Genomic DNA, 27,821 nt, shown 5'->3' with positions numbered 1-27,821 from the left:
ACCGGGCAGCTTCCCGGGCCCCCCTCGGCCGCCGCGGTGGGCTCTCGCTAGCCACCGCGCCTACATTTCCCAGCATCCCCCGCCTACACCTCCCGGCGGCCGTGGCGCCCCGCGCCTACACCTCCCAGCAGGCCCCGCGGTCACGGCCCGCGTCCTCCCGGGGGCCGCGGCCGCGGGGCCCGCCGGGAGTCGTAGTGCGGCGGCGGCGCTTTGCGGCCTGGCGGCGATGCTGGGCGGCAGCCGCGCTGGCCTGGCTCGCCTGCGGGGCTGCGGCGGGCGGCTGCGGCGGGCGGCGGGCATGGCCGGCGGCGGCATGGGCCAGCGGATGGTCTGGGTGGACCTGGAGGTGCGGGGCGCGGCGGGGGAGGGCGGGGAGGGGGGGCGGCGGGGGCGGCCCGCGGGCGCGCTGACGGTGCCGCTGGCGCTCCCCTCCCGGCAGATGACGGGCCTGGACGTGGAGAAGGACCAGATCCTGGAGATGGCCTGCCTCATCACCGACTCCGACCTCAACGTCCTGGCCGAGGTGAGGGGGTTTTCTGCTTCCAGAGGGACGCAAGGGCCGTGGGGCACCCGCTGCTCCCAAACTGGCGCCTGGGGCCCAGGGGGCAGCGGGGGGGGGCAGCGGGGGGGACGCCCGCCCGGCCTTGCCCCCGCCGCGGAGCCGCCGCTTCGCGCCCTCCCGCCGGCCGCTGCCGCCGCCCCGCGCTGGCCCGTTTCCTTACCTCGGCTGTCTTCTCTCCTCGGCAGGGCCCGAACCTGATCATCAACCAGCCGGACGAGCTGCTGGAGAGCATGTCCGAGTGGTGCAAGGAGCACCACGGGAAGGTACGCCGCGCCGCGCGCTCTCGCTCTGGGCTCTTGCCAGAGCGACGCGTGGTTCGGAACGGGTAACAGCAGTACAGCCGCCCCCGTTGGGACAACTCCTGTGCTGAGCAGTTTGCAGGCAAGCAGAGGAGGTAACGAACGGGAGGCAGAGCGTCGGCCTTATTCCGCGCCGAGGAGCGGAGGCGTAGCGTTTTGCCCGAGGTCTCGCAAGTCATCCGTGGCGCAGCTGCCAATTGCTTTCCTGTAGCTTCGTCCTGTATCCCGGCTGCCCCGGGGCGGGGCGGCCCGGTTTTTGATAACTGTGAGCGGTGCTGGAAGCTGCTTTCTGACTCCAGAGCCGGCAGCCTCAGCGGAGCAGCTCGCAGGGCGAGGCTCGCGCCAGGGGCTGGGCGCAGGATCTCTCGCTGGGACCCCTGCCGTGGTCGGCCGGGGCCTGCCTCTGCCGGAGCCCCGGCTGCGGGCCGGCGTGGGTGGGCTGCTGCCAGTTCCTCCTGGCAAAGCCTCTTCTGTGTTGCTTCAAATAATTCAAAGAAAAATTCCGGCAGAGAAGGGGAAGCCGTGGCTTGAAGTCCCAGCTAAGAGCGGGCGCCAGGTCAGCGTAGAATAGCCCAGAGCTGTCAAAATGCAAACCGATCACTGCAAGTTCAGGTTTTTGGGGAACTCTGAACAGACCGCGTCAGCGTGGACGCTGGATCGGCGTTTTTGCCTGTCCCCTCAGCACTGTAAGCCTGGCAGCTTGCTTGTTTTCCCTATTTTTTTTCTCCCAAAGCCTAACTTTTGCAGCAGGAGATTATTTTTAGTTCTTTCAGCCACCAAATAAAGCCTCCTCCTTGCCAGCAGCAAGAAAGCGAATGGATTTTCCAGTCCCTGATTATGAATTGAAATTCAAGGTGGTTTTCAATTAAGGGCTGAAGTTTTAAGAGGCCCATAACCCCTCCTCCCCCCTCCGGCATCTCGCTCTCCCCGGGAAGGATTAGCGAGAGTTTGGAAAATGAATATTAATTTACCGTGATGGGTGCTTTTCCCCCTCTCCCGCTGAGGACTCGAACTCGGCTGCGGTTCACGAGCGAACTGAAGATGGTCGCGCACGCCGTCGCTGCTCCTGAGGAGCTACTTGTTTTTAATTGACTGAGAAAAGAGAAGCAATCAGAATGTAGATGAAAACGCAGCCACGTAATGAATTTTTTTAACCAGCACTTGGATGTGTCAAGTAGATTTCTGCGGCACAGTCGTGGAAATACACGGCGTAGCCAGGCGGAAATAAGTCACTGAGGACCCTTGGAGCAGATTTGACATTTAGCTGTCGAAAGGAAAGGAGGAAGGAACTTTTCTAGGGATCTTGGTAAACACTTGAGCCAGGATCCTGATGATTTCTGCGTATTCTGCCTGCTGCTCTGCGCTGCGCTGCGAGGCGGGTGCCTCTCGTTACACAGAGAGGAGCGCGGTCCTCTCCCGGCCTGCTTAGGTTCGGGGCTGTACAGGAGGCTCGCACGGGGGCTCAGTCCTCCAGAAGAACCCCGCGAAAGGATAGCAGCTAGGGAAAACAAAAATCCCGGGGACGTCGGCGGTGTTAATGCCGTTCTGCGGTTGCCTTTGCTCGTGTCGGCTTTCCTTTCCCGCGCGGCGGTCAGGCCTGCTTGTGGAGACAGCCGGCGGGGATGGGGCGACGGGGTGGCCCGGAATTCCGAAATGCAGGGCTGGCCTGGTCCTTCCTGGCCTGCTGGGAGCAAACGGCGCTCGAGGGGTTGGCCCTGCGCTGCCGAGCGTTTCTGTGGCAGCGTATTTCTGGTTTCTGACAGGTGCCTCTTTTTTTGCAGTCTGGCCTCACCAAGGCGGTGAAGGAGAGTAAAATCTCGCTGCAGCAAGCGGAGTACGAGTTCCTGTCCTTTGTGCGCCAGCAGACGCCGCCGGGGCTCTGCCCTCTCGCAGGTACGGCGTGTTCTTTCTGAACAGCAACGCTCCCGTCGCTGGCGCAGCTCCCCGCGGTGGGATGCTTGCGTTTTCTGGTGCCTGCGGATCCACAGCTGTTTGGTGAGGAGCGGCTCGGTAGCGGCCCCGTCCCTCCTGCGGATTGCCTAACGCAAACGCATCGTGGCCGCAGGGAACTTCAGATCTTTCTGCCGTTAACGTTTCCGCTACAGTCGGGGCGAGCGACCCGCAGATGGCAGTCGGTGACCCTGAAACACGCGCAGCGAGCCCGCGGCGTCCTTTCCTCGCCGTGCCTCGAGCCAGGCGCCACATACCGATCGTCCCATCCTCCCCCGACCTGCCGCTGCGCTCAGGGCGTTCACGTACGGTCCCGGGCCTGGCGCCGAGCGCCGTTAACGCAATGCCCGCTTCCGCTCGGCGGAAAACGCGGTGCCTGCGTGCTGCGTGGGTGTCTGTCTGTGTGACAGACACTGCGGGGGTAGTAAGTGACAAATCAGCGGAGGGATCGCCCGTGTAAAGCGCCTGTGATCCTGAAGTGAAAGCCTGACAAAGCTTTGCAGTCGTGTTTGCTGGCAAGCGGGACAAACGAGCTGCTTGCCGGTAGCTGTTGGTAGCCTATGATCTCTGCCAGCTCAGCCCGCTCCTCCTTCAGACGGCGCTGGTGGCGGCGTTGCGACTCCTTTGAAGAAACGTCTTGTTCTGTGTCTCCGTAGGTAACTCCGTTCACGCAGATAAGAAGTTCCTCGACAAATACATGCCCCAGTTCATGAGGCACCTGCACTACAGGATCATCGACGTGAGCACCGTCAAAGAGCTCTGCAGGTAAGCCTTCCCCCGACGGAGCGGTGGCGCGAGAGGCTCGGGGGCAGCCTGTTACGCGGCGCTACCGCGTGCAGTTCTGAAGGCAGGGCAGCGGCTGCGGGGAGGGGAGGGGGCCGCACGCAGCCGCCCGGCTCTTTGCTCCGCTCTGCCGGGCGGGCACGGAGCCGAGCCGTGAAGGGCTCCACAGGCGGCACGCTCCGGGGCTCGCAGGCGTCGCCTGGCAGGGCACTGGCTTCTCCGGACGCCAGGGAACCGAAACTCTTCCGCCAATTGTAACGAACCCGCCGCAGCCGCCGGGTGTGTTTTTGAGTCCCCGTTGCTTTGCTCAGTGGCGCTTTTTTCTGCGTACAGACGCTGGTATCCAGAAGAATACGAGTTTGCACCGAAGAAGGCGGCTTCTCACAGGTGAGGCTTCTGCCGTCGTCTGTAACAGAGCAGGGCTCGTTGCGCAGGAGCCACGCTCTTCCCCGGCGGGATACGGGGCTTCCCCTGAATTCCAGGCACGCTGCTCCTGCCGCAGACGAGGCCGGAGGCTGCGCGCTTCTGCTCCCCGCCGGCTGTTTGCGTTCTCCCGCCTGGAGCCTGGTTTGTGTTGGGAGAGGGGTTACGAGAACGCGGAGGCTCCCAAGTGCCCGCGTCTGTTCTGGATCACTCCGGTCGCTCCTCGAGCCGCGACGCTCGTTTGGCAGCGCACCTACGCCGGTTGCCGCGAGACGTCCCTGCGAGCAGTCACGCGAAGCCGGTAGCTTACGGTGGCTTTTTGGTTCTGCCCTTGTCTTGGGCAGCGCTGCTCACAGAGACCCTAAAATGGGAAGGCTGCAAGCGGGGAGGTGGGAGCGCTGTTCCTGGCCGCTTCCCGGGTTCCTCGCGCGTCAGAGGGCTCCTCCTTCTGTCCATGGAAAAGGAGCCTGGAGTTTTTCGCAGCGCTGTGGCTGAAGGTGTGCGCCGGCGCTTTGACACCCTCCCTAACTCTCTTCCAGAGCCCTCGATGACATCAGGGAAAGCATCAAAGAGCTTCAGTTCTACAGAGACAGCATCTTCAAGAGGAAAACGGATGAGAAGAAAAGGAAACTGATAGAGAACGGCGAAAGCGATAAAGCCGCCAGCTGATTTCTCCTCGTCCCGTGGCACGTCCGAGCTGCGGCTCCTGGTTCTTTTTGTTTGGCAGCCTCCTGAGAAGCCGCGCCCTTCCGTTACCTTGTTCCTTAGCGGCCGTTGAAGCGCAGACGGAAGCCCGAGTTACCGCTTTGTTTCTGTTGGAGCGGGAAATCGACCCGCTCGAGCCTCGGCCTCTCCTCCGTGTGTCCATGCTGGGCAACACGCCTCTTTGGTACTCCTCTTCGTCTGGTTTTAGGTGCAGTCTCACTACCCAATAAAACCGGTTCTGTTGAAAGCCGGCGCTCTCCTGCAGCCTGTCTGTGTGCGCGCCCTCGGCTGCTGGCGGGAGCAGCCCCTCGGCGCTTTGCGGAGGAAAGCGCTCTGGGAAATTCTTCTCGTTATGCAGCGGTGGTGCGTGCGCCCGTTGCATTCCTGGGCGAGTACTGAGGAAGTCTTTTCGTGCAGCAGCTCCGTTCAGAAGCAGGCTGGCGTCGCGCGTTGGTACGTGCGGCCCACCGAGCCTCGCACGGCGGCTTTTTCCGCCTCCCCGGCTCACGCGCTGGGATTCAGCCCGCAGAGCCGGCTGCAGTGCCGAGGCAAGCGCGGGTTCGCCCTGTCGCGCGACCACATGGGCAGGGTCCGCACGCGAGGGAGCGGCGCGAGCCCCTTGGTTGGTGAGCCGGCGGGCGGCGTTGCCACCTACAAAAGCGGTGAAGTGCGGCGGGTCCTGCGGGTCAGGACAGAGGGCGTCGCTGCGGGCGCTGCGCCAGCCTTTGACGACGGCTCTGAAAGCCTCCGGCCCGCGACGCTTCCCATTTCCACAGCACGCTGGCGAGATCAGGAAACATGAAACGCTGCTCCCGCGACCTCAGCCGCCCCGTGGGTCAGGCTGCTGGAGAGAGCGGCGCTCCTGCTTTGCACGCGTGCAGCCTGGGAAAGTGAAGTATGAAAGGAGCGCGCTGCGACAGGAGCCGGAACTTTCCCAGCCAGTAGCCCGCAGTTCAGCGACGCTTTGCAGAAGGTTGCCGTTAGAACGGAGGAATTCCTGAAACATCCGGTTTAGTTACAGAAACGGCGCGGTGGCTCTCGGTGTCGCCAGCCGCGCGCCAGTCACGTGGCGGGGAGGTAAATACACGCGCAGCGGGGACGGCCGCTGTCTCCCAGCGGCGGTGGCACAGGCGTTGGGACCGAAAAAAACGAAACGTACTGCCGAGTATTGGGCAAAACCACCGCGATAACGGGAACGCTCCGAGTCGGCGCATCCCCGGTGTTCGCTGCGCTGGCCGGTACTGCAGCGTAGCGGCTTCGGAGGAGAAGGCGCTGCGGAGCTTTACAAACGCGGGGCGCTTTGTAACGAAAACACCAGTGGGGAAGGGTCTGAGGTGCCGGGCCAGGACAGGGCGGCGACGGACGCTGTCCCCCGCCAGCTCGGCGTTCATGAGAGATGCAGCCGCGCTCTTTAATCGCGTAAATGCGGCATCTGGGCGCAGAGGTGACTCCCCAGCATGGGGGGAGGAATCGGGGGTGGCCGACGGGGGGGAGCACCCCAGGTGAGCGCATTGCGGCGTCAGGCAGCGCGAGTGGGCAATGCGGGCACCCCCGCAGGACCAATTTCCTTGCCAAATTGATGCCTCTCGCCACTTCTCCGTGGCCACGTTAAAGACCCAAGTCCTGCGTTAATTCATCGAAACCACGCAAGAGATGCAGCTGGCCCCTTGGTTTCTGGGCTGTTAAACCGGCGCAGACGGGCGTTCGGAAGCTTTGTGACGCATCACTGCGTACGTTACCGTTCCTACGTATACGGTGTGGGGCTGCGGAGGGGCCGCCCAGGTTGCGACCCGTCCCTGGTGGGACGCTCCTGGCCGGAGTAGGTTTTAGCAAAAGGCACGGCGGACAGAAAGCAGCTTGTAGCCCCACGCTGCTTTTGGGGGGTCGTTTCCTGGAGCAGCTCTCCATCTCCCCGCTGCAGCGCGCCCTCCTGCAACAGCACGCGCTGACACGCTGCTGCCGGAACAGCACGGGGGGAGAGGTTATCGCGATTCCCTTCCACGCGGAATGAAACCCGCTGCTCTCTGCTCAGCCCGCGTAAGCGCCGAGCGTTTTATGTTTTACGAGGGCTCCAGACCCCCGTCCCAGGTACGGCCAGGCCAGCCCCGCTCACCCCCCAGCACTGCTCGGGCTTGTTTGCCGTGCAGCACCCATACAGACCCCCGAGGCTCCGCGCCCGCCGGCGCGCTGCGACGGTGCCGGCTTAGAGCCGAGGACGCGCGGCTCCCCGTCGCCGCGGCAGAAAGCTGGATGCGCGCCACGGCCACATGCCGGCGGAATGCGCTTTGTCTTTGATTTCCATTTTGTTACTTTTCCCCCCTTCCTTTGACAGCTTCTTTCTGCCCTACTTCTCCTCCTTTTCATATTTTATTCCTTTTTAAGAGGCTTTTATTTTTCTCGGAACATTTTTTTTCAAGGAAAATATGCCATCTGTGTTTATACATTTTTAAGTTTTGTTTATTCTTGCTTCTGAAGTAACTGTGCCGCATGCAGGATTTTTATCTCATTTTCCTGTCTTATGCAATAGCTTTCCTGGTTTTATGCGCTGGCGTCGTCTGAGGCGCGGATTTAGTACAAATTTTTCACGCGTCTTGGCAAAGCGCAGATAAAACCCACCGAAGCGGGCGTTATGTTCGCGCTGGTGAGGCGCGCTCTCCCGCACAAGCGGGGCCGGGGACGGGGAGAGGACGCGGACCCTCCCGCACGCGAAACGCGGAGCCGGGACCCGGCCCGGCAACGGGGCGAAGTCTCCGGGTCCGTGCCCGTCCCAGCTACCGTGGCGCGGGCAGGACGCGGAGTGGGATCCACGGGGCCAAAGCCCCGGAGCGAGGGGAGCGGTGGTGCCCTGATGGCCCCGGGAGCCAGGAGGGCGCCGCGGCTCCGGCTCAAGGTCGCTGCAGGCAGCCTCAAGCAGAAACCCTTCAGACCTGTCATTTTTTTTTTTTTTAACTTTTCTACATTTTTTTTTCTTCCTCCTGCTGCTGTCGATGATACGCTTTTACAGGAATAACTCACTGGTGCTGACAGGGAAGCTTTCAGGGCAGTGAAATCTCCCTGACGCTTTAAGTGCCCTATATGACAAAACAAGGACGTGCAAAATCATCCCGCGCGCGCGCTGGGTGCAACACAGCTTGTCAGGAACCTGCGCGGCCCTGGCGCGGACGGGACCCCCCACGCGTCCCGGGGGCTGCGCTGGCGGCGGGCGAGACGGCGGAGCAGCGCGGGCAGGGGGAAAGGGACAGACACGGGCGGCGGTGAGGACGCGTGTCCCGAGCGATGGGGACGGAGGCTCTGTCAGGCGAAAATAAAGGCGCCGCCCGCGCAAGGGCGTAGCTGGAGAAGTCGCCCGGGATCCTCCGCGTGCCCGCCTGCTCCCGCTCCGTGCCGAGCGCACGGCGCTGGAAGGAAATGAGATGACTGCGCGCTCCCGGCCCCGGCGGGCAGGACCGCAGGGACGCCCGCGCTCTGCAAGCCTCGCAGAAGGGAAACGAAGCGCAGAGCGATGAAGCCGCCCGCTTAAGGTCGCGCGGGGAATTTGCAGTGGAGCCAAGAACTGAGCCGAGATCTCCAGGGTCCTCATCTGCTTCTTCCCCCGCACGCTGCTCCTGCCCCTTTCCCTCCAGTCTGCCAGGTTAAAAATAAAACCACCTCCCGTTTCCCTTTGGTGGCAGCATGACCGCGGTGCACGAGCCCAGCCTGGGCACTGCCTGGGTCGCGGCGTCTCCGGGATGCCGTCGGTTCCTGTGCAGCGCTCCCGCGCTTTGCGTGTTTTACGGGATGTGCGTGTGCGTATACGTACACCTGAGCGCCTCCATTAATTAGCTTACATGGCGTTTTCCTCCTCTTAATTAAAGCGGAACCCCTTCACAGGCCGCTTCGAGCGAACCTCTGCTGTCGGAGAAGCTTCCCGTCGCCAGCTGGCGCTCTGCAGCGCTGGTTCGCATTGTTCCCTTCCGCTGGAATAAAACCCCTCCTGGTAACGACGGGAAAACGGCTTTCGGATCCTGGCGCTGTCACACAAGGGTGGGAGGGTACCCGGGGCTCCCGAGGGCTCGGCTCCACAAATCCCGCGTGGGGGCTCCGGGTCCGGCTGTGCCCCCCGAGCTGCGGCCGCTGGCCTCTCCCGGACGCCGGCTTGTTCACAGGGCGGGCACCGAGCCCTTATTTTGGAGGGGGCGCAGCCGCGTCGGCGCCCGCAGCAAGCCCTCACCAGCACCCGGAGCGCTGGGGAGCAGCTGGCGGAAGGCGCCGTGGCTTCACCCACTGCTGGCTCCAAAACCTCGTCCCCCCGAATTCTCCAACCTGTTGCATCCCCCTGTCTGCCCTCGCCCGCTTGCTAGCATCCCCGGCGCAGGAGCTTTTTTCCCAGGGAGGTGTCCGGGCTGTCAGACCGTACCTGCGCCACCACCGCGTTTCCCCGCGCAACGCTCGGGCCTGCGGATGGGACCCCGAAACCGCCGCCGAGCAGGCGCCCCGACGCATTGCTGCTGTTGCCGCGGTCGGTCTTGTGGTGTCCCCCAAACACCGGCGGCTGCGGAGCAGCGAGCGCAGGCACGGGAAGGGAAGAGCGCGAGCAGCTCTTGTCGGGGAGCGTGGCGACAGAGCCGGGGCCGAAACACTGCTCCGAGCCCCCGGCTTTCCCGGGGGCGGATGTTTTAAAAGGGCACAGCTTGTGCACACATCGTCTTTCCAGGTATAATCCTCTTGCTTCAAAACGGAACGAGAGCCTCCTGCAGGAACGAGGATCGTCTTGTTCCTCGTTTGCAGAGGGGATCGTCTTGTTCCGGCCGTGCCCCCGGAGAAATCCCTTCCACATCTAATCCTCTTTGCACCCCGCGCTCCCGTCCGCGAAAAATCCACCCCGTCAAATATCACAGGCGGCTTTTGAAGGTCCGAGGAAGTTTTTAATCACCAAGAACACAAGCAGGTAAAGCAGGGCTAATCAAATCGCCCCCTGCAGCACTAAAGGTTATCAGTAAAAAAAGGTGGGGGGAAACGTATTCCCGGCGCGAGCGGCTTCGCAGCCCTTGCCAGGAGCACCGTGCCTGCCTGTGAGAGGCTGGCATCGCCGGCGCGGGCTCCTCGCCGTGGCAGTGGCAGAGCTGGAGCCAGCGGAAGAGCTTTCCGACAAGGTCAGACGAGATCTTTCCAGAAAATCAGCTCTCTCTAATGGATCCGCTTTCATTTCGGGCAGCAAAACCACAAACAATGTGTTCTGGGACAGTTATTTCCCCTTCCAGAGGGGCAAAGTCACTTGGCCTGGGGTCTCCACCGTGTCCTCCGCCGCGTGCCCCGAGATGCTCTACCTGGAGAGAGCCTTAATGCCTAATTACGCACCGTTAGCCATGAGAATAACACCACAACCGCTCCGGATAATCACCCAGAGCGCGCTTTCTGCCAGTCTCCTGGATACCGCAGGCACACGAGTGCCGGCCTCGTTTCGTACGAAAGCGTATTTTGGAAGAATTATTTAAAGCCGATAATAAAAACTGCAGCACGCAGCCCTGGTTTCACGGGGCTCGGATGAAAACCAAAGGGAAAATTTACCACACAGGCCCATCAACTGGTAGGATTTTAATTTTTTTTTTTTAAAAACCTACTTGAGAGCAGAGTTAACGTAGCAAAAAGCAAGCCAGCCTTTGGAAAATTTGCTCACGTGCTCTCCATCTGGAGACCGCACGAGTCTCTGGTGTTTCTCCCCTGAATGTGTCCCAATTCCATGTCTACCATGAGGTACGACTGTGCCTTGTCCCGCTCGGCCAGGAGCCTCCCGCGGTCGGAACGCTCCGGGCAGCGCGGCGGAGCCGAGCGCTCCCTTAGCCGACCCGTGCGGCACGCCTCGCCCGTTTTCATCCCTTTTCCCAGACATCTCTCAGCGCAGACGCTCGGCTGAGTCCAGGCTCTTCCAGAGCCCTTTATCCCGCTTTCTGGAAACCGCCGTTTCCAGGGAATGAGCTGCTCCTGCTCTTTCCCTGGGAAGCGTTTTGCAGCCTGAAGGATGGCGCTGTCAGCCCACCCCGGGACAGCAAGGACACCCTGTAATCGCCATTCTGCACTGACGCCCTCTGTCGCTATGAATTTCGGCAAGATCCAGGCCTGGCTTGCAGAAATTTGGCTTGGGAATAACCGCACGAGAGCGGCCCCTCTCCCGCGTCTCGGCTGTGCGGCTCGGGAATTCCCCTCGCGTTGCCTGTCGGGGATGCCGGCACGCGGTGCGGGAGGCTCTGTGCACGAGTCGCGCGCTGTACGCCTCCGGCACCGTCTTGGAAGCGGCTCTGTGACACATCGTTATTCTGCCGTAGCCGGTAGCCACAGCGGGACGGCAGCGGCGATGGCTGCATTCTATATTTTATCATAAAAAGCAAAGCTACTACAGCGGATCCTTAATAAAAATGTGTCTCTCTCGCCCGTGCAGCGTGAGAGTTAAACGCCGTGTAACATCAAGCAATTTGTAGCATCTGCACACGCCGTCGTGCCAACGTCCCCAAAGCGCCCCATGAAAAAGTCGATACCATCAATAAAATCAACAACAAATAAAAGCAGCCTGGCTCGGCGGAGAGCTCCGCCCGAGGGAAAACAACTCAGCTGCCTTGAAACAGGCCGAGCGGAGAAGCATCCCCACGCGCCTCCACCGGCGCCTCTGGAGACCCCTGCCGTGCCAGCACCAGGCTGGAGCTCTCCTGGCCACCTCCGGCTTTTGCTGGGGTTCAGAGAGCGTCTCCTGGAACCCTGTTCCCTTCCGCCTTGTCCGACGTCGCCCTGCTCTTCCCACCCGCCAGGACCGAGCGCTCCGAGTTGTGCCGCTGCCTTTATTTGCACCCACGCACCCGTCCCCGAGGCTCAGATTCGCCCTCCTTCGTGAAGGATTAACTTGTTGGGGCTGATTTATGAAGACTGGCAGGCACCTGTGCCGAAGCGCCGCTGCGATACGTTCAGCGTGAGGTCCTGCAGTTATTCCTGAAAGAGCCCATGTTAATGCCGCACATTAAAATTCATCTTTTATTTCTACATCGCTAAATGGCTCTCTGCAATCTCCAAGACGTGCCCTTCAGAACCTGGATTTTTTTTCTGGCCAGGATTGAAGTGGAGGGCACCAGTTTCCCGTAGAGAAGGGCTGGCACCGGTACGCGCTGGTGGGTTGCGCGGCCACCGCGCGTGATGTGCGTCGGGTCTGACTGACAGCTGGGACTCGTCAACCTCCATCCTCCGCCAAACGTGACTCACTTTGGTGAATGCAGGGAACAGAGCCATTTTCCTTAAGAACAGAACCTTTTCCAATTCTGCTTTTACCAACGGGAGCCAGGCTGCACCGAAAAACCGGAGGTTTCAGCTTTGTGTTCTCCGAGAGGCTTTTCCAGCTGCGAGGGGCGAACGGCGCAGGAGCCCGGCGGGCGCTGGAGGAGCGGCTCCAAGCGAGCTTTCACGGGAACCAGCCGCGCAAAGGCAGAGCTACGGAGGGTAAAGTCTGGAACAGTCCGGAGGGGACATTTTTCCCTCTTTCAGCAGCACAAGGGTATTTCGCTCCCCGAAGTCCCTGGTTGAAACAAAGCCACTGGAACCCCCGCTGCCCCGTTTTCCCTGCGAACACCAAACGCGTGCCCGGCGGGCGGCCAGGCTCCATCGCGGCGTGGCGTAGGGCTGCCGGGGGCGGGGCGGTGACCTCCACAGCGGGGCAAACCCAGCTGGGCGCAGGCACGAGACACAAATACAAAACACAGGCGCTGCCGGCACCTCCTTGGGGCTCCCCGCGCGGTTTGCAGCGAGCCTCGCGGGAAAGCGTCGGCAGAGACAAAGTGCCACGAGCTGACGGCCGGTTCCAGCATTCTGCTGCTGATCAGAATTGCCACCCGGGGAAGCGCTCCAGACCTTCCCATGGAATCGCTCGGCCCGGAAAACCCCGTTGAGCATCGTCAGCGATGTGCCCTGGCCGCTTCCCCGCCTGCTCGGCGGCGATGCCCAGCTCAGCGCCGCGGGAAGGGACAGGACGGGACGTGCCGTGCACTGCCCGCGTCCACGGGCCGTGGGTGCTGCGGAGGACAGATCCGCGCCGGCTTATTTATTTGTTTTCGCAGGGCAGTGCGGCAAATGACAGCTAATAAACTGCCTGCCAGCGACCTCCCTTCCCCGTGTCCTTTGAAGCTACGCGAGCCGCCGGCTTTGAACCCGCTCTGTTTATTGTGAGCAGCAAAGCCCGCGCGCTGCTCGGCTGACAAATTACAGAGCGCTAGCAGAATGAAGAGGAGGAAGATAATGCAAAATGCCCTCCCAACTAACTTTGCTAATTAAACGCCCTCTGAAGCCCTCCCAAACATCCCTGTGTTGTGACAACGTCAATAACGCGTTCCAGGGAAACTGTTAAATTTATACGGTGCAGGTAAAACTCAAACGAGAGCGTTACGACTCCGGAAGAGCGGCTGAGCCGCTGCCCCGCACCAGGCTTGGTTTGCAGCCCGGGGACGGGCTGCTCCGGCCTCCATCAGTCCCCGCCAAGGCGCTAACAAAGGACACTCGGACTAGGTTTTTCCAATTATTGAGACTTTTAATTGCTTCAGGTAAATACCTGGAAGGACTGGCTTTTCAGAGGCGGCTGACAGAACTCTCTCCCGCTCACTAGCGAGGTTTGGGAGGGATGCTGCCCAAAACCCCTCCAACCCGTGCCCTCCGTTTACTCTCTGTCACCCTTACGCCAAAGGGACGATCCCTTTGGACACCCCAGAGCCGGGGTCATCGCTCCTCCTGCCGTGCTCTCGCCAAGACGCCGCCACGCAGAGCAAATCATCCCGGCGGATTTCCTCACCGGGCTGGAGTGGACGGCAGCAAGTCCTCCGGCTGTGACATGATGGCGTGCAGAAGAAGAATTGCCATGACCAGAACAACGTTCATTGCGGAGGTTCACGCGCTTCTGCAATTAAGTTACGAAACGCCGCGAGGAGCAGCGGATTTGGACGAGCCGCTCATTTCACGGCGTGCTTTTTGTTGTCTTTGGCTGAAACGACCTTTCGGAGATCGGGAGCAGCATCCGCCCCCTCAGCCCTCCAGCCGCTTCCGTCCTGCGCTGAACATCGATTTTCACAACGCTCCTCGTTTTCCCTGCGCTAGGAATGAACCTGACTGTATTTCTGTGCAGAGAGACAGCAAAGGCAGAGCCGTTTGTGTCTGCAAGGTCCAGGCGGTCCAGCTTTTCGGAGCCCTCAAAGAGGCTTCAAGCCGGAGCACCTCAGGCACGTCAAGCTCAAGACGCTAGAACTGAAAAGACGCAGACTTCACTGTTACCTCCTAAAAACCGAGGGGGACTGAGGAAGGCGCCGCGCGAAGAGACTTCTTTTGGATATTCCCGGGATGGGAACCGGTGTCGTACCTCTGTAGCTATTTCCATTTTTTAGGAAGAGACAACTTTTCACCTGTTCTTTGCGGTGTCTGGGGGGTGTTTGGGAGGGCTCCCTCTCTGCTTTGCAGGAAGAGGATCTCTGTGCCGCACACACGAACAGAAACGCATCACGAAACCAGCAACTACCACTGGTGTTATTTCTGCAGAGTGGATCTCACCTCCCCAAGGTGAGCGAGGATCATCGGCTGCACCAGCACCGCGGCCGAAACCAGCGGAGCCGAGTGTGCCGGCTCCCGCCCGCCACATCCCGCGGGCTCCCCAGGCGGAACACGGCCCGGCCCCGCCGCCCCTCCGGGTCACCTATCCCCTAAAAATCAGATAGGCACCGTTTCCGTCATCCCGGGGGAAGCGGCCCTGGAGCGCGGCGCTCCCTGCTAAATGCTGCTTTCAGATCATCCCCCCGCGATAAACGGTGCCACGCAGATTAATCCCTATCTGTGCACAGCGCCACGCGTTCCTCTTTTCCCCCGGGACGCGTCAGCTGCAAGGCGGAAGGTCCCGGGTGAGCCAGCTCCAGCCCCTCCGTGCCGTCCCCCTTCGCCCTTCCCACCGAAACGCCCCGCCGACGCCAGCGGAAAGGGGCCGGGGGACAACGGCGGGGGCTGGCGCCACACAACAAGAAAGCCCAAAGAAAAAAAAAAAAAAAAGCAACTTTTGCCTCCAGGTCTGGATCTCGCAGGTCCTGAGCAGGGGATAAATTCTGCCAGGGGAAAATGTTTCTGTGCAGCTGCTCTGTTTACAGGCAGGGGCAGATCGGAAAGGCATCAGAGCTCTGCTTGGTTTCTGGTATTTATCCTCCGTGTTTTCACGGCGCCAAGGGCCCTGGGTACCAAGCAGCCCCTCGTGTGAGGTACTGTGCACACGCAAGAAGAGACGTATCACCAAAACCCAGAAAAGTTAAAAAACCAGACTACAGATACATTATCAGAGGACAAGAGCTTGCCCTAAAAAGCTATACACAAAGTGATTTAATTCCGGGCCCGAAGTGATGAATTTCACAGTCCAGTTTCTGTTCCCCAGCCACCCCTCCCCTCGCGCGGCTCTGTCGGGCGGTGGAGCGGGGGGGTCCGGAGGAAAACAGGCGCATTCCCTCAGATCTCCCCGGGCAGCGCTCACACGGACGCCATCGTCAGCGAGCGGCATCGACGCGGCAGAAGCACGGACCGCGACATTTCTGAACATCAGATGGGGAGGTGCTGAGATCAGGCTCTGCGCTAATCTAACTCGCATCTCGCCAGCTTAAAATCCGAATTGAAACGCAACTTGAAAGCCTCCCGCTCTCTTCCGAACGCGAGGAGGGGAGATAAACCCCAGCGTTTGCCCAGAATGCCAAAGGAATGGAAAGAAAATCAAAGCGCCTTTTTTTCTCCAAAAATACCCAGCAAGGCGCGAGCGGCACGCGTCAGCTCCGGACACGCCAGCCGGGAAGCAGCGCTGCCGTCCCTTCTCCAGCTGCTGTCTGCCTCTCGGGCTGGGGAAGAGGAGGGGATGATGAAGAAGAGGGGATGATGAAGCAGGGACAGCTGCGTGTGCGCAAAGCCGCGACGCCAACCCCTGCAGCACCGCCGGCCGTGGCAGCGCATTGCGATATCCTGATCCGCAAACGTGAAGAACCGGTCCAAGCATCCCAGCCGCCCTGCGGCGGGGTCACCGCTCCCTCCTCCTCCTCCTCCCTCTGCGGCTCCCAAAAGCAGCTTAAACACAAGAAGCCAAACACGGAGAGAGGGTTTGGAGGAGCTGCGAGCCTCTAGGAAACGCAAACACGGCGCGTATCTATATTCAACGAGGAGTAATCCCGTATCGTGGCGCCCAGCCTCACGGCAAACAGAGGGAGCAATCTGCCGAGCCCCCCGAACTCTGCCCGTTCCGCTCTGCTCCCATCCACCGCACGGCTCATTCTGCGAGAGCGGCAGAGACGGGAGATAAGGATGGATTTTGGGGAGAATGAACCTTCCGGGCCTCATTTTCCGCGCGAGCCTGGGAATCACAGCCAAGTCGGGGCGTGTGGGGCCGGGGGGTTCACACCGAGGTGCGGGTGACGGGCAGCCCCAGCCATGCCAGCCTGGCTGCCACTTATTCCATTATTTTGGGAGCCGTAGACAAACTGCTTGTTCATTGAGGAACAGCAGAGCTCATAAACAAGCGAGGTGCTAAAAGGACGGAACAGAAAAGCGGGGCTTTCATCTGAAGGATGCGGCGCGGCTTTGATAGGGCTCGGAGAAAAGCTCTTTTCCCAGGGGGATAATAATTATTATTTTTTTGCTTTGAGAGGCCCTGTTGGTTGGATCTTCACAGGCTTTCAGTGCTCCCCTCCCCGCCTCCTCGCACTTCTACTTCAGAACAGAAGGGAAGCAGCCCCGAACAGCACCATTTTGGTGATCAAACCCCCGCGCCAGCGCTGGCCCAGGCGAAGAGACTGGACGGGGGCTTCTCACCGTTGCGCGGTGGAAACCCCACCTCGAGCGGAGCGCGGCTGCGGCAGCTCTATGGGATCGACAAGGGCGCTGCGCGCGTGCCGCCGGCCCTATGCCGAGCCGGAGAAAGCCAGGTTTGCCCGCTCCGGGCACTGGCGCCGAGATGAAAATGGTTTTCTTTCGTCTGCCCAAGTGAATCTCTTCCCGACGCTTGTGAGCCCGATTGTGGCCAATTCCCGTCGCAGGAACGCCACCATTTGGAGGGGAAGGCGTTATGAACCAAGGGATACTCACAACATTTCCAATGAAGCACTTCTTTTCTTGGTTTCGTTTTTTTTTTTTTTTTCCCCAACCCACCTCAGGCTGTGCCTCTTTCAGCATTCCGCTCTCTGTTCCCGGAGAGAAGCGGGCATTTCTCTGCTTGAGCCCCATCCATCGCCCGGACACGAGGCGTTTCTGCTCGGGGGGATGAGCCCCCTTGCAGCTGGGGCACTAGACAGACATCTGTGTGTATAGGTATTTTTTTTTTTTATATATATATATATATATATGTATGTAGTAGAGGATGCAATGCGTCACCCCGCAGCACCGCAGCCGTTCAGGGTGCGTGCGGGTGCCAGGCTACGGCCATTTCCAGCTCACCCTTCTGTGCCTGGGCGTTGCCACACGGACGTGGAGAAGAATCGCCCGCCGCCTGCGGAGCCTGGCGACACAACGTCAACATTAGGAACCCGTCCGTCCTGCGAGAGCACGCTAATGCAATAACAGCCTTATATTTGGCAAACAAATGCCGCGAATCATTTTTTTTAAGCACCAGACAGTAAACAGGACCGAAAATATCCTCGTGAATTACAAGAGTCTAAAACCCTCTACTGAGAAATTAATTTAATAGCAGTAAATACTGGAGCAATTTCCCCCCGGTGAAATGCCACCGCACCGTTCGGTTAAAAAGCTTTGTTTAACGGCACGCGGGCCCTGCGTGGGGATGGCGACGCGTATTTCATGTCAGAGTGCCGTTCCGGCTGCCCAGGAGAGGAGGGACCAGGGCACGGGATGCGCCTTCCCCGCAGAAGGAGTGGTGAGAAGAACAGGGAGAGGAAAGCTGCCGGGGAATCAGAAGGAGGAAAAAAAAAAAAAGATTTAAAACTTGGGAACAAACTCCAGGTTTAGGGAATTGCTTAAAATTCAGCCCCCCGCCCGCAGAACAGACATCACCAACTTCCATCCGGCGCAGAGGGAGGGGCAGGGGGCGCTAGGGCTGGTGCACCCCTTCGTTTCGGGGGTGAAGTTGGAGACCCTGGAGCCAGCCACCCCGATCACCCATCGGCGCCCGCGTTCTCCGGCCGTGACGAGAGCAGGGAGAGGACAGAGGAGCCGCGCACCGGCCTTCGGGGAGGAAACGGTCTTTGCAAAGAAGGACGGAAATCAGAGCCGCCCTCTGCCAGGCTGTTATTCCGGGCAAAATCAACAGGTCGGAGGGAAGATCCGATCGTAACGATGATCTGGTCTGCGCAGCGGGAGATTTTCTAAAGGAGTTGAACTGCGGCTCATTGAAAACGCTTCAAGTAATTAGTTACAGGGCTACTGGCTTTCCTCCCTGTCCAACAGGAATACCGGTTATTAATGTTTACTAATTAGAGCGGCTCGCTGCAAATGAAAGGACAGCGGGAGCGGGTGCCCAGGGAAAGCGGCCACTCCCAATTCCGCATCCGCGCTCCCTTGCAGGCAGATTTTCTCCCCCCCAGCTCAAGCAGCCGCTGGAAACCGCCTGTTCCAGCAAGGCTGCGGGTCGGTGAGACTGAGCGCTCGCGGACGGGAATCCGTTCGGAGTCTAACAAGCGGTTTGGCCCTGAGCAGCGACGGGGCGGCCGCCGCCGTCTCACCTGCAAAGCGCCCGGGAAAAGGAAGGGGAGAATTGCTCCGTTGATAAATATGTAGGAGAAGCTCAAATCAACCCGAGCCTTCGGAAAGAAGAAAGATAATTAAAATATAAATAGACATGTTTGTTACAAAGATCTGTGGCAAGCGCTCGACAGCCTGACGATTAATCAGGGAAGTATAATTATGTCTTTGCACAAAAAAATCATTAAAACCCCTTCCCGCCCCAAGGAGCGGAGCGGAGGCAGCCGACGCTGCCAAACCACGCACGAGGCCGAAGGTTCGAGGAAAGCCCCCGCCGCAGGGACTGGGCTGTGCAGGGGCCGACAGGTTTTGCTCGGCTCCGTGGGTTTCACAGCACCTTCCCTCACCCCCCAGCGATGCTTCCTTTCTCCCTGAAGCCGCACGCTGTCATTCCTGGATTTACTGGCGTGCTACACGGCGCACAGAGGAGACGGGGAGCAGCCGGGGCTGCATCCCTTCCCCTCGCCCCCCAGCCCCACGTCCCCATCCCGGCTGACGAGGGGGAAGCGGACCCGGACTCATCCGCACCGGGATCCTGGTGCGGGAAGTCGGTGGCGGAGCGGCTGGGAGGCCACGCTGCCGACTGGCACCTTGCTCTCCAGTAATGAAACCCTCGCAGCTTCTCCCAAAAGGAAAAGCTGCAGATTCCCATGCTTGAGTCAGTCCAGGAACGGACAAAGGCTTTCCTTCTGTTTCTTTTTAATTAACCTCTTTCTGTTCCCAAGAGAAAAAAAACCCTTTTATCCTTGTTCGTTTGACTCTGTTCTAATTTCATCATTTGCTGAAAACAGCCTGGCTGCGTCCCAGGAAAGGGAATGCTGTGGCTGAAGCCGGCGGGACTGCTGGTGCCCAAGCAGCTCATCGCTCCCCATCAAAAACCAATTTCCCGTCACCCGAGGGCATCGCCAGGCGCTGGCTGGGCTGGGACGGGGCGTGGGAGGGCCAGGCTCAGCTCCAGAACAGCACCCGCTTTCACTGAGCGCTGCCACGTTTCCACGGCACGGGGCTCCGGCCACGTGCGTTTGTGGTGCGATCCGCGTGTTTAGAGCCTCTGCGCCGCATCACCTGCACAGCGCCGAGGACGCGTCTTTCCTCACCACGTCCCTGCCTAGCACAGCGGCGCAGACGCCTCGCCGGGACCCGTGCTGCCGTAACACCAAAAAATAAATAACCGGCAGCGGCCGTGCTGCCCGCACATCTGGCAAAGGCCTTGGCGCCGCCGCGCCGTAGCCCAGCGTTGACTTTCAGACGTGCCAATCTGCCGTCGCCTTCTCTTCTTTCCGCTCCGAGCAAGCCTCGGAGCCGCCACGTCTCTGCGAGGAAAGGGACAGGCGTGCTGCAGGCTACCGTGCCAGATTGCTGCTCTGTTTGATTCCTCCTCTTTGCGCGAGGATCTTGGAAAACAAAGTTAGATGTAAAATCCCCTGAACTATTTGAAGAACAAAAAGGCCTCAGTGCGTGCCAGGCGGGCTTTTGGGAGCAGGGGGAAGAGCCAGCCAAAAAGCTACCGCTGAGCATATTAAAGAATGGCGTTATCAAGCGGAACAGACAGGACACGTATATAATGCATAAGCAGCGCGTGCCGCTTCTCCAAACAACTCGTAGATCACCAGGGCGCGAGCTCCGAGGAACGGCAAAGAGGAGAGAGAGGAATGGGTGACAGCATCAGAAGAGACGCGGCGGCTGCCGAGGACTCCTCAAAGCCTGGGACCTGGCTGGGGCTCGGCAGAGCTCGTGGACCCGGGGCCCAGCCGCAGGGACCCCGCGGAGGGGAGCCCCGCGCTCTCCCCACCCCACAGCGTGCCTGCCCCCGGCCCCAGCACAGGGCTGACGGTTCGGCATCCATCTGCCAGAAGAGCGACCTTCAACCGCTGAAGAGATGTTTTTAAGGACTCGTAAGCGTAAGGAAGGTTCATTTGCTTTCTCATTCAGCGTATTAAAAGGGTATCATTGCCACAAACAAGAAACCTAGATGAGCCCCCGGCTGCGGCTTGGGACAAGGCTTTCGATGAGAGGTGCGGGGTAACGATCAACGCGCAGTACGCAAACCACTCCTCATTCGTCAACAAGGCAAGACGTGCTTTCCATTACGGCCAGCGAGGGAAGGTCTGTAACGAAGCGGCGCAGAGACAACGGAATAATGCAAGGAAGCGGAGCGCATTGGCAACACGCAGGGACCCGGGGCTGCAGCGGCTCCGTGCAGGGTCCCCTCCTTCCCGCGCTCCAGCTGTTCCAGGGAGCAGCTGCTGTTTGCAGCTGGGCCAGCTCAGGGGACACCCAAGCCCAGGCCCTGTCCTGCTCTTTCTGCCCTTGCCGGGATCTCTCAAACTCTCCTTATTGGGAAGCCTGAGCGTGGTGACGTTAATCTCTCACCTCCTAAAGAGCTTTGTCAGCTCTGCTACGGCCGCGACAGCTCCAGACTGCCGCTCCCACATTTTGGAGAGCATGAAAACAGCTCCGGGCAAAAGCTCCCGAGGCAGCTCAGAGCTGTGACCCTTTCCCCCGCGCTGGTTCTGTGACAGAAGAGGGGAGACAGGAGAAGGCGAAAGGTCTCGCTGACACAACCTAGCAGGGCAATGAGATTGTTATTATTTCTGGGGTGCGATGGCGGCTCGCAGACCTCCCGCGCTTTCCGAGTGCCGCCAGTGAGAGGCGACCGGAGAGGCGAGGTCCCCTCGGAAGCGGCTGACCCTGAGTCGTGCGGCTCTGAAGCGGGCGGGCGCCTCTCGCTCCTCGCCCCGCTCGAGCGCAAGGACGCCGCGGGAAGAGGAGCCTTGGGAAGCGCCTGCCACGGGGAAATCAGTCACTTTAATTACCCCCTCGCACTGCATTTATCTCCGTGAAAGGTCCCTGGCTCCTTTGTCACTGACTGGCAGGGTTAGCAGAGAGGGGCAGGGATGATCTATGGCTTTATTTATTTATTTCAGCAGCACCGCCACAGAGAATGGAGCCGTTCCCCAGCCCGAGCTTTGCCTGCGGCTCGTGACCTTAAAACTCTGCTCCCCGCCGCAGACGGGGGACGCGAGGGGGGATGGCAGAGCAAAAGGACGCTGCGGCTTCCAGGCTGCCTGGGGCTGGTTTTGGAGGTCCCGGGGCAAGGAGACCATGCGTACGTTTGGCAGATCGCTGCCAAACTTTTGCCGCTGCCTGGGAGGCGTCCGGGTGTGGGTCCCACCGCGCGATGGCTTGGGAAGGAGGGGGCACAGTGAGGGGGACAGCCCAGCTCTGATGGCCGCGCATCCTCAGCAGCGGGCGCTACGCGCTGGGTGCCAATGAGGGCTCCGCGTGCTGAAATGCACTCATCGGCTACATGGTTTGTGTATTTTTTTTGCAAGAGAAAATTTGGAGAGAAACCATGCGAGGAGAGGCAGGGAGAGGGCAGCGAGGCCAGCGCGGCTCCTTCCCCGTCCCCGGAGCGTGGCTGGCTGCGCCGGCCCAGCAGCCGAGGAGCGCTTTCTGCTGCGACAGGGTTTTTCTGTGATCAACCCCAATTACAGGAGGCAGCCCGCGCGGGCTGAGCACGTCGCTCATGTCAGCCGGGTGGCTGTCGGGCGCCCGAGCGCTCAGCGACCCAAACGCACGCGGAATGAAGGGCAGCGGCGGGAGCCGGGGTGAGGGCAGAGGGTGCCGGCTGCGGGACAGCATCCCCGGGAGTGCCGGTACGTGCACAGGCCTATGCATACCCCACCTCGTCTCCCGGGGACCCCGGGCTCAGCCCAGCACTGCCCCATCCGCCTGTGCTTGCCAGGCGCCGGGAGCCGCCAGCAGGGCCCGTTTGTTTAAAGCTCATTAATTTGACGCAGTTTGATTGTTTGCATGGAAACGTCGCAAAAGCGTAAAATGAGAAAGTCAGTCCTCAGGGGAATCAGAGACCCCCCACCCGGCTGCCCCGTGCCCACCGCAACCCGGTTGAGGGATGTCGGAAACGGCCACCGCACGCGGGGGAAGCCCGGCCCAGCGCCCCGGTTTCCGGCCGTCGCCGGACGCAGCCCGGGCTAGGCTGGGGCCGAGGCACGGAGCAAACTGCCCGCAGGCAGCCCGGGGCCGCTCTGGTGTGGCCGGCGGCAGGAGAATCGCGTTCCCCGCTCATCGCAGGTTTTCGGTGCACCTGGGCCATTGAGGAGCAGGGGTCAGGCGAGAAATCAGCGAGTGCGTTCCCCAGAGACCTTGTGTACAAACATGGGAGGGGTTGTGTACGAAAACTGTTTGTATACAAAGGGTGTTTGTGTACGAAAGGTTTCCACCCCCAGACACACCTGCCCAAACAAGGCCCGAAGCAGCCACCTGCCCAGCCAACGTTTACAAACACAGCCCAACCAGCTGGGGTCTGAAACCAAACGCTGGAACGGGCCAAACCCAGCACAAACCCACACAAACCCACCAGTCTCTTTCCCCTAACAGCCCAGAGCGGTAACAGGCCAGTCCGCATAGGGCAATGGGCTTTACAAACCTTTGGGGCTGAACACACATTCCCACCGCGGTCCCGGTGCGTTTCTCAGCGGGGACCCTGCCCTCGATGGGCACCAAACGCGTTCTGAAGCGTGGAGACACAGAGAACTGGAATAACTCCTGGGTGCCCAACTTTCACAACACCGCAGGACCGTCCTGCACGCCCAGCTGGAGCGAGAGCTCCTGGACGCCGGCAAAACCAGCCCAGCTCTGCATCCCGCATCTCCTCTACCTGATTTCTACCACAGCTGCTCCTTCAGCTTCCAGGCAAGGTCAGCGACAGACGGAACAAGGTCTACATGCACACAGACAACAAGCATACCCCAACCAACCCAGAAAACAACATTTCTGCCACAAAACAGAGAAAAAAAGACCAAGAGACTTACCTGGGGCGATGGCTCCGCGACAGGACAGCACCACACTGCAGCCGGCTCGGTGAGCTCTGGAGAGCCAGGTCCCTCCCCATTGCCAGCACATAAATAACCTCACCTGGCTGCGGGCAGGGCCACCGCCTCGCTCACCTGCCTCGTTACCCGCGCCTCGTTACTCACCGGCCGGTACCCGGGCCCTGCGCCTTCCCTGCAGTGCCCAGGGATCAACGCGGCCACAGCACCTGGCTCCCTCGGGCCACTCATCTCCGGCTGGCGGAGCGGCTCCGTCCCATGTGCTGGGAGACGAAAGCCGTGCCCTCCTGAAAGACGCGCTCCTGTTATTATTTCACTCTGCTCATTAATACCTGGTTTGATTCCGCTGGTTCCATTTTACACCTCATCTCCTGCAGTTGCCTGCCTGTGGAAGCAGTTTTATCTGAGCAGGTCGGGCAGATGGTGAATAAATTTCGTATCGCACCTTGTGTTTTGAGCAAATTTGAGACTTTCCCATTTAGTCACCTTCCACCGGAGAACCCTGCTCCGTGGGATAACTGCAGCCTCAATTCCTCTCCCTCCCCTCTCCTTCTCTTCCCCGCTTGGCCAAGCCGCAGTCTCACACGGGAACATCAGCAGACAAACCCCCCGAAAACAGCTCTCCAGAAGAAATCTCATTTACTGTTTAATCTGGTTCGGAAATTTGCCAGCAACATTTCCGCTGACAAGCAGAGCCACTTGTTACCACTTACCGCTCGGCCAGATCCTCCCTCCCGATTCGGGTAACACGGCAGGGACGGCGGAGCGCGCGCACGGAGAGGTGGAGAGAGAAATCCTTTGATATATTATTTATTCGATACAATCTTCCCCCCGATAAGATCAGCAAGCAGAGGGCAGAGTGGCGACCTTCTCCATTTCAGCGCTTGCGTTACGCAGTACCAAGCGTATATGTATATATAGAGAGATATATAGAGATAAACATATATATATACACACACACACAGTTGCATTTCACTGGTTGTGTTGGGTAGCTGCTCTTTCATTTATTTCTCTACCTACACGCACACCCCTACGTGTGTCTATAACGTTCCTGCCAGGGAAGGAGCTTGTAGCAGTGCTTTCCTCATGGACGAGGAGCGTTCGGCTGCGTTTCTGACTGGAGGATCCTCTTCGCAGCGACAGACACGGGCAAGCGCTGCTCGCTGGGGCTGCACGGGGTTTGTTTCATGCCAAGGCTCGGAAGCGCCCGCCACAAAGGCCGCGAAGATGTTCCACGCACCATCTTTCGGGGTGACGCGAGCATGTGCCAGAACACATACCACCCCGCGTTGCAGTTAAGTCGTCAGACTGAAGCTTGGCAGATCCGGAGCCGTACACCAAAATAATCCTTTTTCCCCCTTTTTCCTTCCAACTTGGCGTAATCAGACCACAGGGAGCCGGGCCTTTGCTAGGCGCGCTGTCCTTGCTGCCCGTCCCTCTGCGCGCTGCCAGCCGCGGCCCCGTCCCAGCCCGGGGATCCCCTGCCTTACGGCTTTTCCTAATTAGCTGGATTCCCCAGCCCAGCCCGGCTCAGCCGCCGAAGTTTCTTCGTAAAAGTCCTGTCTCTCGCTTTTCCTTCTCAGAACGATGCCTCCTGTGGGAAGTGTAAATACTGAAAGATGACAACATGTGCATTAGCGCTCGTTAGAGTGCCATCATTATATCCTGCAAAGTGTCTGCCGAAGGGATCCCTGAAGGACACTTAGAGATGGAGCAGCTGCTCCGGGTTTGTTCCAGCTCACATCTCCAGGAAAATGACATTGAGATAAATACGGCGTCACGAGTGTCTTCGGAGCAGAGCGGGGGAAGAAGAGAGGGGGTTGTTGCCCTTGGTCACGGGGCCGAGCCAGGACCTCCGCCTGCGCCCAGCCTGCCCGTCCTCCACCTTGGCGGCGTCCACCGCAGCTGCAACGTTGGCCGTGGCCCCCGCGGGCCCAGGAGGCAGAGCGCTGCGGCGGAGGGACGGACGGCCAGCCGGCTCTGATGCTGGCAGCAATGTAGCTGCAGCGTGTGGAAGTTGGTACGGCGTCTTTGGGGGAAAAACCCAAAGCAACACACAAACATCTAGAAGATACCACGTACGGGACCAAACTGGCATGTGTATTTTAAGCCTGATCGTCGTCTGGTGCGAAGCAGAACAATCTCACTTACTACCTCAGCGGAGCGAGCAGATTTTTACAGCACAAACTCTAAACCCCCAGGTCCCAGGACGGTTCCATTCTCTAACCCGCCTTTCTCTGTACAACGCCACAAGAGAGGGGAATTCGGGAGGAGATACGTGTCTGCACGACAAGCTCCCCTCCATCTGCTCGCGTTCACAGAGAAAGCCTTGAAATCCGAACGCAAACAGCCCCGAGGGCGCACGCTGCAGAACGGAGAAAGGCTCGGCACTGCCATTGACCATGAGAAGATCCAGGGGCTGTGCGACGTGGAGGCCTTGCACACTTTCCCTGTCTCATTGCCCTGCAAACACAGAAAAAAAAGCATTGTCTTCCACTTTCCTGTCCCCTGAGAGCCCCTGGCACGTCAAGCAGCAGAGTCACACTGCAGCGTTTCTCTGGCAGCGACAAACAGATGGTTTCTGGAGTGCTGTCCCCGCGGCCGGCGCAGGGAGGTGGTGGCAGAGCGTCTTTTCCGCTGCCAGACAACGCCGCGGCCCCCGGCAGGACGGGAGAGATGAAGCCACACGAGAAGCATCCTCAGGTGCCTGTTAGGAACCGGTGCCTGTTCTCTGCCACTAGCGAGAGCGCTCCAGCTATGAAAAGGGGTTGCGCAGACGCTGCAGAAACAAGAAACAGAGAGCCAGGGTCGCTGTGGCGGCAGGCGATCCAGCTGTCCTGTTATTTAATAGAAAAAACTCACGCCCATCCTGCAGAAGTGGTGCGGTCCAGCCGGCTGAATCGCCTCTGAGCCTCCGGATGGGTTCTGTCATCCATACAGAGAGAACGCCCAGTTCTTTGCCGCTTCTTCAAAACTGCCACGCGGAGGTTTTGGACGCAGATGAAGTGGCCAGTGTGTTTCCTGCCGCAGGTGACCACCTCTTGATGACAGCTTCATCGGGTTTCTGTAGCAGTTGCGTCGTATTTTCAATTTTTAATTCCCACATAGCAACGTGAGGTTGCCACGCGGCAGATCTGTTCAGATTGCAGAGTGTCCAGGAAAGTCCTGCGGCTCAATGACGGGCTGGCACGTTGACCTCCACCGTCATTTACTGCAGGGGCCTGGGAACCGCATCCCACGCCCCGGACAGCCGTGGCCGGACTCAGCACCCACCCACCTGCCAGACCCCTGGCAGGCAGATCTGATAAGCCACATGCCCGCTTTTGGAACGTTTGCTTCTCAAAATTTTATTTACATTGTGAGAGTTCTTGGTTTGAGGTTTGTTTCCTATTGTTTCATCTTCTGCCAGAGGGGAGTCCCCACCGAGAGGACAGAAAGCGGCTCCGTGCAGAGGAGTGGTCTCGCACGTGGCGTTAGCGGAGGTGGAGGGAGGGACGAGCAGGGCTGCGGGGAGCTGGAGCAGGGACAGTGCCAAGCGACTGCCGCAATGACGGATTCACTGTGAAATCCCATTCCTCCGGGGTGAGGAAAATGGTCAGAGCCAGCTGAAAATTTTTCAGAAAAGCAGAAAATTTCCATTTGATCAAAATACAAACACATCAGTTCAGATTCTGCTCGGGAGAAGCAAAGCAGCGCGGAGCTTGGCGCTTGCGCCGCTGCTGTTGGGGTTTCATCTGTCCTGGGGATGAGCTGGGAGCTCTAGAGGGCTCAGTCCTCCAGGATTACTGACTGCTCCCTTCAAACTCGGCCTGCGGGTACCCCCCTTCCTTTTCCGTGTACGTACGTAGGTGTGTTAGAGACTACATACGATACATATAATCTCTATCATTCATTACATGTATGTATTTACACCTGTAAAGCAACACCTCATCCAGCAAAGACCGACTGATTATCATCACCAGCGTTTCCTTACAAATGAACGGCATCTCATTACGGAGCAGAGAAATTCAACGGGATTTCAGGTCCCTCACGCTGCGAGGGGGTGAAAAGGCCTCCTGCCTTCAGCGCAGGCAGTTCTAGGATGGAGAGACGTGGGGAGCAATGCCCTCACGCTGAAACGTGTCTTTGTTCCGAGCTGGAAAGCAGACACTTCAAAATGCGCTGTGAAAAAAGTTCCCCTTCCAACAGGCGCCTGCCAGTGATCAAAACATTGAGTTTCCCAGCTGACATCCACCATTTAACAAATTTCAACTGAAAAATCTGTTTCGGAATGAAATATTGCAACCCAGCAGCGCTGAAACATTTCAATACCGCTGCAAGGCTGCTTCTTCCTCTCCTGTTTTTTTTTCCTTAACACGAAACGATCAAAGAACAGGAGGAACGCCGTGAGCGCTGGGCTGGTTCGGGCGCGGTACCCGGTTGCCGCGGGCGGCCAGGATAGATGTCCAGATGCACGGACAGATTGAGGACCAGGTTAGCTCGTGCGGGGAGTGGGACGGCAATGACGTGAGGGCCAGACCCACCTTTCCATTCCCTCCGGCC

At 59.5% G+C, this 27,821-nt stretch overlaps 1 protein-coding gene across 1 annotated transcript; it reads left to right on the top strand.

Moving 5' to 3' along the window:
- The first annotated feature begins 188 nt into the window (after positions 1-188).
- REXO2 (RNA exonuclease 2) lies at positions 189-4,969 on the top strand. Its single transcript, XM_086766280.1, has 7 exons — positions 189-346; positions 440-523; positions 748-825; positions 2,643-2,754; positions 3,468-3,576; positions 3,928-3,981; positions 4,557-4,969. The coding sequence occupies exons 1-7, from the start codon at positions 227-229 to the stop codon at positions 4,684-4,686; spliced, it is 687 nt and encodes a 228-aa protein (XP_086622406.1). The 5' UTR covers positions 189-226; the 3' UTR covers positions 4,687-4,969.
- The last annotated feature ends 22,852 nt before the right edge of the window (positions 4,970-27,821 follow it).

The sequence above is a fragment of the Chlamydotis macqueenii genome, chromosome 24, assembly GCF_036417535.1.
Source record: "Chlamydotis macqueenii isolate bChlMac1 chromosome 24, bChlMac1.mat, whole genome shotgun sequence".
Lineage (NCBI taxonomy): Eukaryota > Metazoa > Chordata > Aves > Otidiformes > Otididae > Chlamydotis > Chlamydotis macqueenii.
This window is presented reverse-complemented; position numbering and strand designations above follow the sequence as displayed.

Excerpts from the sequence above, each read along its gene's own strand:
- REXO2 (XM_086766280.1), top strand. The coding sequence starts at position 227 with ATGCTGGGCGGCAGCCGCGCTGGCCTGGCTCGCCTGCGGGGCTGCGGC. Across the intron at positions 2,755-3,467 it reads GGGGCTCTGCCCTCTCGCAG|GTAACTCCGTTCACGCAGAT; the intron begins GTACGGCGTGTT and ends GTGTCTCCGTAG. Across the intron at positions 3,982-4,556 it reads AAGAAGGCGGCTTCTCACAG|AGCCCTCGATGACATCAGGG; the intron begins GTGAGGCTTCTG and ends ACTCTCTTCCAG.